At 49.0% G+C, this 12,846-nt stretch overlaps 1 protein-coding gene across 3 annotated transcripts; it reads left to right on the forward strand.

Moving 5' to 3' along the window:
- The first annotated feature begins 743 nt into the window (after positions 1-743).
- Positions 744-9,836, forward strand: Btnl10 (butyrophilin like 10). 3 transcript variants are annotated; one of them, XM_003750838.6, is made up of 7 exons: positions 780-1,000; positions 1,247-1,321; positions 1,430-1,516; positions 1,682-2,035; positions 2,779-3,057; positions 4,933-5,115; positions 6,054-9,836. In XM_003750838.6, the coding sequence occupies exons 3-7, from the start codon at positions 1,432-1,434 to the stop codon at positions 6,632-6,634; spliced, it is 1,482 nt and encodes a 493-aa protein (XP_003750886.1). In that variant the 5' UTR covers positions 780-1,000; positions 1,247-1,321; positions 1,430-1,431; the 3' UTR covers positions 6,635-9,836. The 3 variants fall into 3 exon arrangements, with proteins under 3 accessions (XP_006246596.1, XP_003750886.1, XP_038943145.1); XM_039087217.2 differs by lacking the exon at positions 1,247-1,321 and having other exon boundaries at positions 6,054-6,208; positions 7,684-9,836; XM_006246534.5 differs by lacking the exon at positions 1,247-1,321 and having other exon boundaries at positions 744-1,000.
- The last annotated feature ends 3,010 nt before the right edge of the window (positions 9,837-12,846 follow it).

Below are 12,846 nucleotides of genomic sequence, written 5' to 3' on the forward strand. Positions count from 1 at the left end.
TGTTGCCTAGCTACCACAATTCATATTTCCATGAGCGCCCCCTGGTGTTTGTACATAAAATAACTTGTTCACCAGAAGGTGCACCCCAAGGAGGCAAGGAGAAAAGAACTTGGGGCTGAACTTTCATATTAGCTCCTGGCCTAGAGCCCCTAAGAGTCCTACACCATCTGCTGTGTTAAAGTGAGCACTCCACCCTGCCGAGCCGAATGGCTCTCCCTGGGAGCTCCTTTCTTATCCAAAGCCCCCAGGAACACAAGTCCACAAGAAGGAAGATTAGGTCAAATATAGCCTGGCCAGTACCTCACTCAAGTGACAAGTGTAAGGCTGGCTTAGGTGACGCTTCCAGGACCTTACAGTGATGGGGCAGAGGGAAGAGATGAGGAAGGGTTTGCCCTGGATTTCTGGACAGGAGTCCCTACAAGCCGATGCCAAAATCGGGCCACTTTTGATACCAGGTCACAACGTTCCCAAAGGGAGCGGCACCAACGTGGCTGCTCTGAAGGTCTCACTAACGAGAGTTTATCTGAACTCCCCAACTCCTACGGCTGGCAGGGATCCCAGCACGGATAATGTCTGTCCATCTTCTTTGGGCTCCTGATGTCCTCAAGTTGGCCCAGCTGCCACCCTCCTACAGGCCACCTCCTTCATGGCCATGCCATCCCTTATCCCTCTTACCAGCATCTTTATCTTCTATGCTCAGTACAACTGGCCACGCCCCTTGGGGGGGTTGAGAGGTTGGGTTGTTTTTTTTTTTTTCCTTTTTTCTTTTTTCTGTTGCCACTGCCCTAAAGGTAAGAGTTGGTTATTTTCTGATGGCAGTAGCTGGACTCAACAGAAGCTGGTGAGCTTGTCTGTTCTTCCATTTCTAAGCTACCCTCACCTATTGCCAGAAGACAGGCTTGATCATTTGGATCGTGCCCTGTCTATCTGAAGTTTTCAGGGAACCAAACCAATTCCCTCAAAGTCATCAGAACCTGGAAAGCAGGCAGCAAACTCAGAGGTAAGTGAGTGGGGTGTTTTTGTTTTGTTTTGTTTTTTCTCATCCCTGCCAAGGAGGGAGCTGTATCCTCTAACCCTAGCTGGAGAGTTCTTTCAGGGTAATTGAACAGTGAGAGGTGTTATAGGGTCTTGATGACCCAAGAATTGCTATTGGAGCTAGATTTTCTCCATGTAACTGCAAAGGGCAAGAGCTTGGCTAAAAAGTCACACAAGGGTGGGTGGCGAAGTGTGGTTCACTCACACACAGGGTCAGCCTCAAGACTCTGCAGGTGGAATCTGTGGGAAACGACCCTGTTTCTAGAACCAAGAATTCATGTGGTGGGTGAGTGAACAGCCATCTCTCCTAAGCGGTTTCTCCATTCTCCTATTAGATTCCTAGCTTCTCTCTCACCATAACTAACATGTATCTAATTCTGTGTGTCCCCCATAGATATGGCCAGGGCACACCATGGAGATGCTACTCTGCCAAGCATCTTGGTCAACTTCATCTTCCTGCAACTCCTGACTTCTGGATATGGTAGGACACCCCTCCCTTTCTGACCCTAGGGGTGCCCAGAGTCAGGCTGAGGCTTACAACGAAGCCCAGGACTAAGGGTAACTCACAAAGAGGAAAATGGGGCCCACGGGGAGCCCCTGCCTCCTGCATGTGCCCTAACCTAACCCTTCCGTTTGCTTCTCTAAGGAAAATCAGATTTCCGTGTCCTTGGACCTCCTGACCCACTTCTGGCCACAGTTGGGCAAGACAAAGAGTTGCCTTGCAAACTGTCACCCAACATCAGCGCTGAGGGCATGGAGCTGAGGTGGTACAGGGACAAGCCCTCGTCAGCTGTGCACGTGTACAAGAACGGGAAGGATGTGTACGACGAACAGATGACGGAATATAAGGGAAGGACCACGTTCAACGGCAACCGTGTGGCCAGGGGAGAGGCCGCCGTGAAGATACACAATGTCACCATGTTTGATAATGGGACGTATCACTGCGTCTTCAAGGAGCACACATCCTACGACCAGGCCACACTGTGGCTGAAGGTGGCAGGTGAGGGTTGGGGGGGGGGTCTTCTACTCCACTGAAGAGCTTCTCTCAGCATCAGCCAGGACCCCAGACATTGATCTCCAGAGTCCTGAGTCCTAAAGCTGGAGAGGCCTTGGTGACACCTGCTTCCAAGCAAAGCTATTTTTCCCACAGGCTCTGTGCATCTGTAGTTCCAAAGAGAAAGTGGTTTCCCATCTGCTATCTCTTCTTCTAGTATCAAAAAGAGAGCACAGATGTGGGGGGAGGGAGTCAAAGTGTGGAAACAGCTGGGAAGTGGAAAGAGAGAGACCACCTTGAGGAAGAGTCAGAAACAGAAGAGCAGTGAACAGGAGACAGAAACAAAGGGAGGAGGAGAACAGTGGGAAAGTCAGGGACACGGAGATAACAGCGAAACAGGGAGAAAGACAGAGAGCCTGAAACCACTAGGGATGGGGAAAGTGAGCGGGAGACAGGAGGGAGACTGGGGTTGTTTGTAGCTATGGAGAAGTTTTTCTAGATGACAGACCCTAGCTCTTTCCTCGTCTCATATTAGTAGGAAGCTTCGGGGTGTTTCCTTAACTCCCCACCCCCGTTTCTCTCAACTGTTTTATTTGGGATTGAAGGTGCTGCATTAGTGATGTCATCACACAGACAGGTGGTCCGTGAAAATTGTAGAACTTACTAAACCCCTGAAAAACCTCCCTCCCCGCCCCCACCCCCAGCATCAACTGTAGCTGCAGGATCTGAGCTGATGTCTCTTCCTTCAGGGCGGGGCTCATCCCCCAGAATCCGTGTGACTAACACCCAGGACAAAGGCATCCAGGCAGAGTGCACCTCAGCGGGCTGGTACCCAGAGCCCAAGGTGGAGTGGCTGGACCTCAAAGGACGACCAGTGCCTGCTGAAACTCACTTCTCAGTTTCAACCAGCACTGGCCTCCTGGCTGTGCTATCCATTGCGACTCCCCAGGACAGGGCTGTGGGGGGGCTGACTTGCTCCATCTCCAATCCCCTGCTCCCGGGGAAGGTGACTGAGACTTACCTGCTTGGTGAGTATCTGTTCAGTTCTACCATCAAAGACATCAGAACCAGGCCCTGGGTGCCAGGGATGTTAGAAGAAGGCTATGCAGGCAGAACCAGAGAAGTTCCTCCCTTCAGCCTGGCAAAGAGGGTCACAAGGATGTTGGTTTCCAAGACGTTGTAGAGATAGGGATGCAGGGATATCCACTAGGGAAGCAAGAAAGATACACCCCGATACTGGGAAAGATACACCCCGATACTGGCTTTTTCGTTGCTCCTGTTGTTTTAATAGATCTTGGGGTTTTTTTAGAGAAGTTTTAATTGATGGCAAATTTAATCAGAAAGTGCATAGACTTTCTTACTTTAAAAAAATGTTTCTTTTTATTTTATGTGTGTGGATGTTTTACTGAGTGTGTGTACGTACAGTGTGTGTCTGCAGTGCCCCTGGAACTGGAGTTACAGATGGCTGCAGTGAGACGCCATGTGGGTGCTGGAAATGGGACCAGGGTCCTCAGGGAGGGCAGCAGAGCTCCTAACCACTGAAATGTCTCTCCAGCCCCTGGATTTTCTATATACCTCACCTCACGGTCATAACTCTCCCAGTTATGAACATCCAGAAAGGGAACATCACAGGAACGAACAGGCAAGACCCAGCAGGCTCACTCAGCAGGGTGAGGGCTCGCCAGTGCTGGGCGCTCTGGGGTGTGGACACAGGAGGGTATCTACTCACCGGTACTGCACACTGCCTGCAACTCCCCTACACTCCCTCCTCCTACTTAATTCCTGGAGAACCTGGACCTTCTTTTCTTTCTTCACATTTTCCTTTCCATGATTCACCTTTGCCTGGTGTCTTAGTTACTGTTCTGTTGCTGCGAGGAGACACCATGACCAAGGCAACTTAGATTGGGGGTAAGCATTTAATTGGGGGTTTGCTTACAGTTTCAGAGGGTTAGTCCTTTATCATCATGGCAGGAACCATGGTGGCAGGCAAGCAGGCAGAAATGGTGCTGGAGTAGTAGTTGAGAGACCAAGTTGCAGGCTGACAGACAGACACTGAACCTGGCATGGGATTTTGAAACCTCCGAGCCCAACCCCAGTGACACACCTCCTTCAACAAGACCACACCTCCTAATCCTTCCCAAACAGTCCCACTAACTGGGACCAAGCACTCAAACATATAATCTTTTTTTTTAATATTTATTTATTATGTATACATCATACAGCTTTCTGCCTGCATGTATGCCTGCAGGCCAGAAGAGGGCATCAGCTCTCAATACGAATGGTTGTAAGCCACCATGTGGTTGCTGGGAATTGAACTTAGGACCTCTGAAAGAGCAGACAGTACTCTTAACCTCTGAGCCATCTCTCCAACCCCAAACATATAATCTTATAGAGGCCATTCTCATTCAAACCACCACACTTAATAAATCATTTCTGTGGGACTGAATAACTGTTCCACCACCGGGATAGATGACAGTTTACCTGTTTAGCTACTTAAGGATATATTTAGCTTGTCATTTAAAGTTTTATTTCTTTAAAATCCTTGTTTTGTTCTTTGACTTTTTGAAAAAGGTTATCACTTGTGTAACCCTGACTGGCCTGGAACTCACGATGACCATCCTAGTCACGGGGCTCTACCCTCAGGACTGTCCCATCTCCTGCCTGCATCACCATCCAAGAGGCTGGGGTTTCAATGTTTTGGGGTATACAAACATTCAGGCTGTAGCACTGTGTATTGGAAGACAATTCACTTTTTTCTGAACCCTTTTTAGAAAGGTCTATAAATATTGTGTTCCTTGACTTTGGAATGGTGTGTGTGTGTGTGTGTGTGTGTGTGTGTGTGTGTGTGTGTGTGTGTGTGTTTTCACGACCTGTTATTCCTGATGCCTTTGGAATCCCCTTAGCCCCCCTATCCAGAAGACTTCTGTCCACGGAAATCGGACCAGCTCTGCCTTTGATCCTCACGGCACTAGGGCTGGTCTCGGCAGCAATCGCCTGTGCCTTTGGGAAATGCCACACAGAAGAGCAAAAAACAAGTGAGGAGGAAGAAGAACCGGGAGCTGGGGATGAAGATGAGCTCTTTCATGGTGAGTGAGCCCTGACTCTCGCACCACAGACCTGCATGCCAAGCTCTGCTCTGAGGTGTGTCTTTGTGGCACCCAAACCGGCAAGGACAGAATGAATGGCTAGTAGGGCTATCCCAGCTACAGCCCTCCCAGTGAAAACCCTTCACCACCAAGACAGTCCTTGGTCCGTTATTCTTCACACATAATTCTGGGCAGACTACAGGGCCTCCTTCTGGGAAATGGGTAGACAAGAGCTTAAAGCTTGGGTTTGCCCTTTTTCCACTACTGAAACAAAACACCCGAAGCTGGGTAGAGGAATGTTTATTTAGCTCACATTTTGGGACCTAAATTTCCAAGATCAGGTGGTTCGTGTGTCGAGGGCTCCCTGACTATGTCGTATCACGCTGGACAGCAAGACAGAAGAAACAAGGATTTGGGGGACATATGGGAACTAACCAGGGTCCTCAGAGAACTAAACGATCTTCCCATGAATTCATTACCTTGGATGAAGCTCTGAGTCTTAAAACTTCCCCACCCACTACTACTCACACTGAAGACCAGGCTTCTAACACACAAAGCCTGAAGACACATGCCAGTCACATGCAATCCACGGAAAAGCCCACATGTGGAGTGCTGGCTGTGGGGTGTGAGTGTGAATTCCAAGTGTTCTCTCTGCTGGAGATTGTCTCTGTGTCGATTCCTCTCTCTGTGTCTCTGTCTCTCCCATACAGAGCCTGGCCTCTGACCTGGCTTTAGTGCACACTGGGAGCTCTTCAAGTATCCCTCATCCCTGCCTCCCTCACTGCTTGGGACATGGGGAGCAATTTAAATGGGGACAGTAAATGATTTCTAGAGAGGGATGGGGAAGCTTTCATGTAGGAGACAGAGCTTGGATCCACTCATCCACACAGGGCCAAGAGGGCAAAAGCCCCATGTCTAAGATTTTCTTTTCTCTACAGTGAGTCTGTCCCTGGACCCTGAAACCGCCAGTCCCAAACTCATGGTGTCCGAAGATCAGAAAAGCGTGAAGCGGCTGCTCTTTGACCTGGATGTGTCCCCCAATTCCAGGAGATTTGACCAGGACCCCTGCATCCTGGCTCAAGAGAGATTTGAGGCAGGGAGACATTACTGGGAAGTGGAGGTTGGGAATAGGAGGGCCTGGATTCTAGGTGTGTGTCTGGAGAGTTTGGTTCGGGAAGGAAGGATCCCCAAGTCACCCCAGCATGGCCTCTGGGCACTAGAGTTTTACAAGGAGAAACTCCAAGCCCTCTCTTACCCCAGGACTTGCCTGTCTCCTGCAGAGCCCCTCCGGCGGGTGGGCATCCTCTTAGACTTTGAAGCAGGGGAAATCTCCTTCCGTAATTCAACCAATGGCTCCCTGATCTATGTGTTCTCTGGGTTGTCCTTTTCTGGTCCTCTACAGCCATTCTTCTGTCTCTGGACCCATGACCCCAGACCCCTAACCATCTGCTCAGTGGTCAGGGAGACCAAAGAAGACACAGGAGTCTCTGGAGGTCCTGACCTCCCTGGGGACTCCTGAGATGTCCTTAAGAGAGAAAAGTGTCTGCCCTCTTGCGGCCCCTAGCTCCTGGTATTATTTATCCCATTCCTATATAAAGATATGACAAGACACCAGGGGCTGGATATGCTCCCTCTGCCAAACCCTGTGCCAGATGCTGACACCGCCTGCCAGGGTCAGAGATTTCTGAAGGTGTTGCAATTTGGAGATGAGGCACTGAAAAATATTGTGGTTACGGGGATTCATTGATGTACCTTAACCCCAGAGATCTGGTATTCTTATAAGAGGGGAGAGTAGGACTTGGAGAGATGTCAGTCACTAGTCAAGGAGACCAGCAATGCCCTGGTCCCATATTTGTAGCCCCTGGGACTTAGAAAGTGGTTCCTGCCAAGTGATAATCGTGTGAATCTCCTGTGTTGAGTTTGTTATGGCTGCCCTTTCTCAGTGAGGCAAACTATACAGTCAGCACACCAGGGGGCATTTTCGCCATGCTCTTAGAGTCATGTGTGCAGGTGTGTATGTATGTATGTATGTATGTATGTATGTATGTATGTATGCATGTATGCATGTATGTATACATGTATGCATGAATGTATGTATGTATGTATGCATGCATGTATGCATGTATGTATGTATGCATGTATGTAGAACGGCCAGCCCGGTGGTGGCTGTGTTGTGGTTGCATAGCAAATGGTAGTCTTACCCTTCCTTCTCACTCTCCCTCCACCTTGTCCATCTCTCACGCACCCACTTCTTTTCTTTCCTCTCTCTCCTTCCCACCTTCTCTTTCCTTCTGTTCAATGACTTTCTTATTTTGAATTGCGTAGATGTGTGTATTTGTGCAAATGTGTGCAGTGCCCAGGAGGCCAGAGGGCAGCATCCGATCCCCTGGAACTGGAGTTAGAGAGGCTATGAGCTGACAGTGGGTGCTGGGCACCAAACTCAGGTCTGACTGCAGAAGCAGTCAGGACCCTTAATCCTAGAACCATCTCCCCAGCCCCTCCCCTTCTCTCTTTTCTCTCTCCTCCAATCTATTTCTACCTAAATCTCTCTCTCTTTCCCCATAGCAGACTAGTTCAAGCCACACAAAGGCAAAGGTGTCAAGATCCCTAAAGCTTTGGTCAGAGTCCACTGAGGACAGAAACCACATCCACATATTGACAGAGAAAACAAACTAGAAGTGGGCTTTAATGGGCACCTGAGAACACAGGAGCACAGACAGACGCTGGAACCTCGGCTGCCTGAGAACCTTCCACTCCAAGACTGCAGCCGTAAGGAGAAAAGAACCCAGGCAGCGGGGTGCTGTTTCACAGTGCTCGTTCCATAGGGACTGAGAAAATGCTGTCTGTCTGTCTGTCTGTCTGTCTGTCTGTCTGTCTGTCTGTCTAGTGCTGTAAAGCTGGTGGCCCCAAGAGAAAGAGTCACACTATCCACCCAGACCCAACATTTCCTCTTGCTGCTTGTTGCAAGTTCAAGCAGGGTGATGGATCTGTGTGGTGGTCAGGACCCCACTCCAGGGGGCCTGGGCTTTAGGTTAGGAGCTCTGGACTAAAAGCCACTAATGACTCCTCCCTTTACATTCTGGAGACCAGAAGTCTGAACTGAAGTGTTGTCAGGGTTGCCTTCTCCTGAAAGCATGGGAAAAATCTAAACCAGGCCTCCCCCTTAGTGTCTGGTGGAGTCCAGGCCTCCTTAGCTAGCAGGCACGCCACTGCAAATGCTGCCCCTATCTGTCATGGGGCCAGCTCTTCCCTGTTTCTCCTCAACATTTTTCTCTTAGCAATCCAACTCACAGCCCATGTTAGCACAGGCTGGCTCCACCCAGAGGTTTGGAACTTGATTGCATCTGCAAGGACCTTTTTCTCCAAAGGATCCTGGTGTGAGAGGTCCTGACTCCCAGCTATCTGGGGGGGGGGGGGGTTGAGGGAGAACACTCAACCTACTCCATAGTGGGTTGGGGTTGACAGGCACTGGCCGAGTGGTGGGCACCCATTTTGCATTGGAATGCCTCCTCATAATGAGGAGATCATGGTCCCTAAGGACTGTAGTAGTCTGTACATGTGTAAGAGAGACAAGGTCTTCAGACCTTGATCACCTAGTGTTTCGGGTTCACAGTCAAGAGCAGTTGTGGTGAGTCAGTGGATTAGCAAGGAAATGTCACAAGCACAGGTGGCCCCTGAGCTGGGCTTTGGAGAGAGGCTGGCATTTATATGGAAAGGGAGAAGAGATGGACTCAGTAAAAGACCCCTAGCCTCATCACCTGCATGTTACAGTTTTTCAACCTCGGGGTAATAATGTTTTAACTTTTTCCCCTTATCAGTGAGATACTTATATGTAACAAATTTGCTAGATTTAAAAAATGTGTACATCAGAGAGTCACCTGCCTCTGCCTCCTGAGCTCTGGAACTAAAGGCATGGGCCACCACTGACTGGCTAGGGGATGTTTTGGTCTTTTTTTTTTTTTTTTTAAGATTTTTGTATTTTATTTATGTGGGTGTTTTGTCTGTGTGCATGTCTGTACACCAGGAGGCGACACATGCCTTTAATCTCAAAAGGCAGACAGATTTCTGAGTTTGATGCCAGCCTCGTTTGTAGAGTGAGTTCCAAGACAGGCAGGGCTACACAGGGAAACAAACAAAACCCAAAACTTTACGTGTCTGTCTCTCTCATGTGTGTGTGCGTGTGTGTGCGTGTGCATGTGTGTGTGCATGTGCCTGTGGAAGCCAGCACACTGAAGCTTGCAGCTACAGGTAAGGCATTTATGAACGGCCCGCCATGGCTGCTGGAGTCAGCACTCCTGTGCTTACGATGGTGCAGTAGGTGCTCCTAATTGCTGAACCATCTCTCCAGCTCCAGGCGCTCTTGTTTGAAGGGTGTAGCATGGGGAACAGAATGTACAGTCACATGGTAGCACGATCAAGAGTTCGGAGTCTTTCTCCCTAAAAGTTCCCTTGGACCTGCTGGAACTTGATCCCCACGTACGACTCCACCCTAGCCTAGGCACTGACCCTGTAGATTGTGTGTTTGTTTTGATTTTTCCCTTTCTCCTCGTTGGACTTCATTTGAAGTCAGTCCTTTTAAGCTGTGGAGTATTACTGATACCACTGAGTTGAGAACGTTCATTTTCTCTTGTTCTACGTGATGCGGCTCCGAAATGATCCCTTTTCGCCTGTTCTGGAATTTAAAATAAGTGTAATCATACTATCATTAAAAAAATTAAAAAGTCGGGGCTGGGGATTTAGCTCAGTGGTAGAGCGCTTACCTAGGAAGCGCAAGGCCCTGGGTTCGGTCCCCAGCTCCGAAAAAAAAGAACCAAAAAAAATAAAAAAATAAAAAAGTCTGTGTTCATTTCCTGTTTTCATAACAAAATACCTGTAGCTGGGAGACATGAACGTTTCTTAGCTCACGTTTATGGGAAGCTCATAGGAAGACAACCGGAAGAACCCAAAGTGGCTGGCTGCCCCCTTTGCACCATCCAATCATCAAACAGCTTTTCTCGCTGCTCCCGCCCTAGTTAGGCTTTTGTTCTGTTGTCAACGTGACACAGGGTGGTTATGGGAAGAGACTCAACCGAGAACATGCATCCATCAGACTGCCTGCAGGCGAGACTGGAGAGCATTTTCTTGATGATTGACGTGGGCGGGCCCCGTGGATCCCTCCCACGTGGATGCTGCCACCTCCGAGCAGGTGGTCCTGGGTGCAGAGAAGGCAGGCTGAGCAGTCTAGCGAGCAGCGCTCATTCATGGCTTTTGCTTCAGTTTCTGCCCTACTTTTCTCTTCATGATGAATTATGCCTGTGAGTGTGAAATCCTTCACGTTGCTTTTGGTCGTGGTATTTTATCACTGCAATAGAAAAGCAAAGCATAACTTCTCAGTTCCCTTATGCCGGCTGGACCTGCCTGAGTGAGAAACGCCCCACAGGCTCATGTGTCTGAACACCGGGTCCCGGGTTGGCGATGCTGTTTGGGAAGAGTTAAGAGCTGGGGCCTTATAGAGGACTTCTGTTATTGGGGGCAGGTTTTGAGGGTTTATAGCTTTAATCCACATCCGGTTTGTCCTCTTTGTTTCCTATGTGTGGCCGAAAAGGGATCCTTTAGCTTCCTGATCCAGCTGCCTACTGCCATGTCTCTCCTGCCAATACGGACCCTCCCTCTGAAACTGTTAGCCTAAGGAAAACTTTCTTCAATTTCTTCTGGTCCTGACATTTTATCACAGGAACTGAAAAGTAGCTAACGCAGCAGCTGAACAGGGAGGCAGAGTCCAGCTTTCTCTTGTTTTCTTGTGAGTTGAGATAACTAAGCTAGACTGGACCTTGGGTTCTCCCGCTTCTACCTCTGGAGTGCCAGTACTGGTTTAGGACGGAGCTTTGCATCCAGGCTTTTCTGTTTGCCGACCCTAGCTCCAGCGAGGCTCCGACCACACTGGGTAATGGCCGACCACACTAGTGGGGTGGGCTCTTCACCTGCTTATCACTTCTTCAGTGCACTGTCATGGAGACACAGCGCAACAGTATGTCACCAAGTGACTGGGCATCACTGCTCAATTCTGCTGGCACCACCATGGCTGGCTCACCCAGACTTCATGGAAAGGTAGAAGGGTGGCATCTCTGTCTATGAGCACACCCAGTGGATCCCATGGGACCTTTAGCCTTTTACAACGTTGCTCTATCCCGTTGCTATAAAGCCATTCCCCCCCATCCTATTCCCTGTCTTCCCTTAATTCCACTTTCTCTCTCTCTCTCTCTCTCTCTCTCTCTCTCTCTCTCTGGTGTGTGTGATGTGTGTGTGTGTGTGTGTGTGTGTGTGTGTGTGTGTGTGTGTGTTCTGCCTGCATGGCGTTTGTGTACCAGTGTACCATGTGCATGCAGTGCTCACAGAGCCTGGATCTCCCGGAGCTGAATACAGAATACATAAAGAACATTGTGATCATCTCATGTGAGTGCCACAAACCAAACCGTGGGCCTCGGAAGAGCAGCCGGAGTTCCTGACCACTGAGCCATCTCCTCTTGCCTAACTATGATCCACATTTATCAGTAAAATAGTCGGCCACAAATATTCTCAAAAATGATGACCACTTTAGGGGAGGGTGAAAAGCAGCGGGCTCTAAACACAGGGAGTGCTCGCTTCCACCTCTCACAATCTTAAATTTTACAAATTGATGGGAATGGGCTAAAAACTCAAATACTTTAATCAAGAGTAAGTATTAGTATGCACTAGTATGCATGTTTTATTTTTTATCCTAATGTGGATGTAATGAAATAGCAATGGGAGATACTGCAGTGTAAATTTTCTCCAAGGAGAGCACCAGATCAAAAGGGTGATGTTTAGATAAACACTTGAGGGGCCTAATTCCTTTGCTCTTTGGCAGAAGCTGGAATTAAATCAAGGAACTGGCACCTGCTGGTTTTGTTTTGGTTTTATTTTGTTTTTTTTAATTAATTTGAGATAGGATCTCACTTTTGTAGAGTTGGCTGACCTATCCTAAATTCTGAGGTCAAAGCTGGGAACAGTGCCTCCCGCCTGAATCAAGACAACTGAACCTGTTTAAGAGTCCAAGAACTGTTTGAAGGAACCAGAGTCCTTTATTTTGGACAAACCCGGCTGTCTAGCTTGCTGCACGGTACTATCTCGGCCAGGCCACCAGGGGGAGACTCCCCACTCGGTCTCAGCTATAGGAGTCCTTTAAGGCTGGTCCATTAAGCTACCCAGAGCCTCCGGTTCTCTGAACAGCCTTTGGTATTCACTGAAGGGCCCCGAGGGTGGACAAAAACTCAGTAGCTTGTCGCCTTGTGGCCATCTTTGCACTGCTGAGCACTGGATTAGACAGTCTTGTGCTGTGATCAGCTACGCAGTTCACAAACCTCCATGAAGGAGGCGACAGCTGCAACACCTAAGTCACCAGAGTCCTCAACCTGATGAGGGACCGAAGGGGAGAGGTGGGAGATCCAGGAAGGAAGCTGCCCACCAGGGATGAATAAACAGGTTACAGCACAACTGACTCTTTTAAACGGCCAGACCCTTGTGCACGAAAAGTGGCCCACAAAGGTTTTCGTTGGCTGCTCTGTGGAGACTTGCCCAATCAGAAGAGCCCAGGAAATCACTTCATTTGCATACTAACGGGGAACCTACAAACTGTTCTCTGTATTTTTATTTCAAGGCACTGATCCCTCAGAAATCCTTGCTTCTCCAGGTTAAAGACAGGTGGTTTTCCTTCTTTGCCAGAACACAGAGCTA

Source organism: Rattus norvegicus, chromosome 10 (genome assembly GCF_036323735.1).
Source record: "Rattus norvegicus strain BN/NHsdMcwi chromosome 10, GRCr8, whole genome shotgun sequence".
Taxonomy (NCBI): domain Eukaryota; kingdom Metazoa; phylum Chordata; class Mammalia; order Rodentia; family Muridae; genus Rattus; species Rattus norvegicus.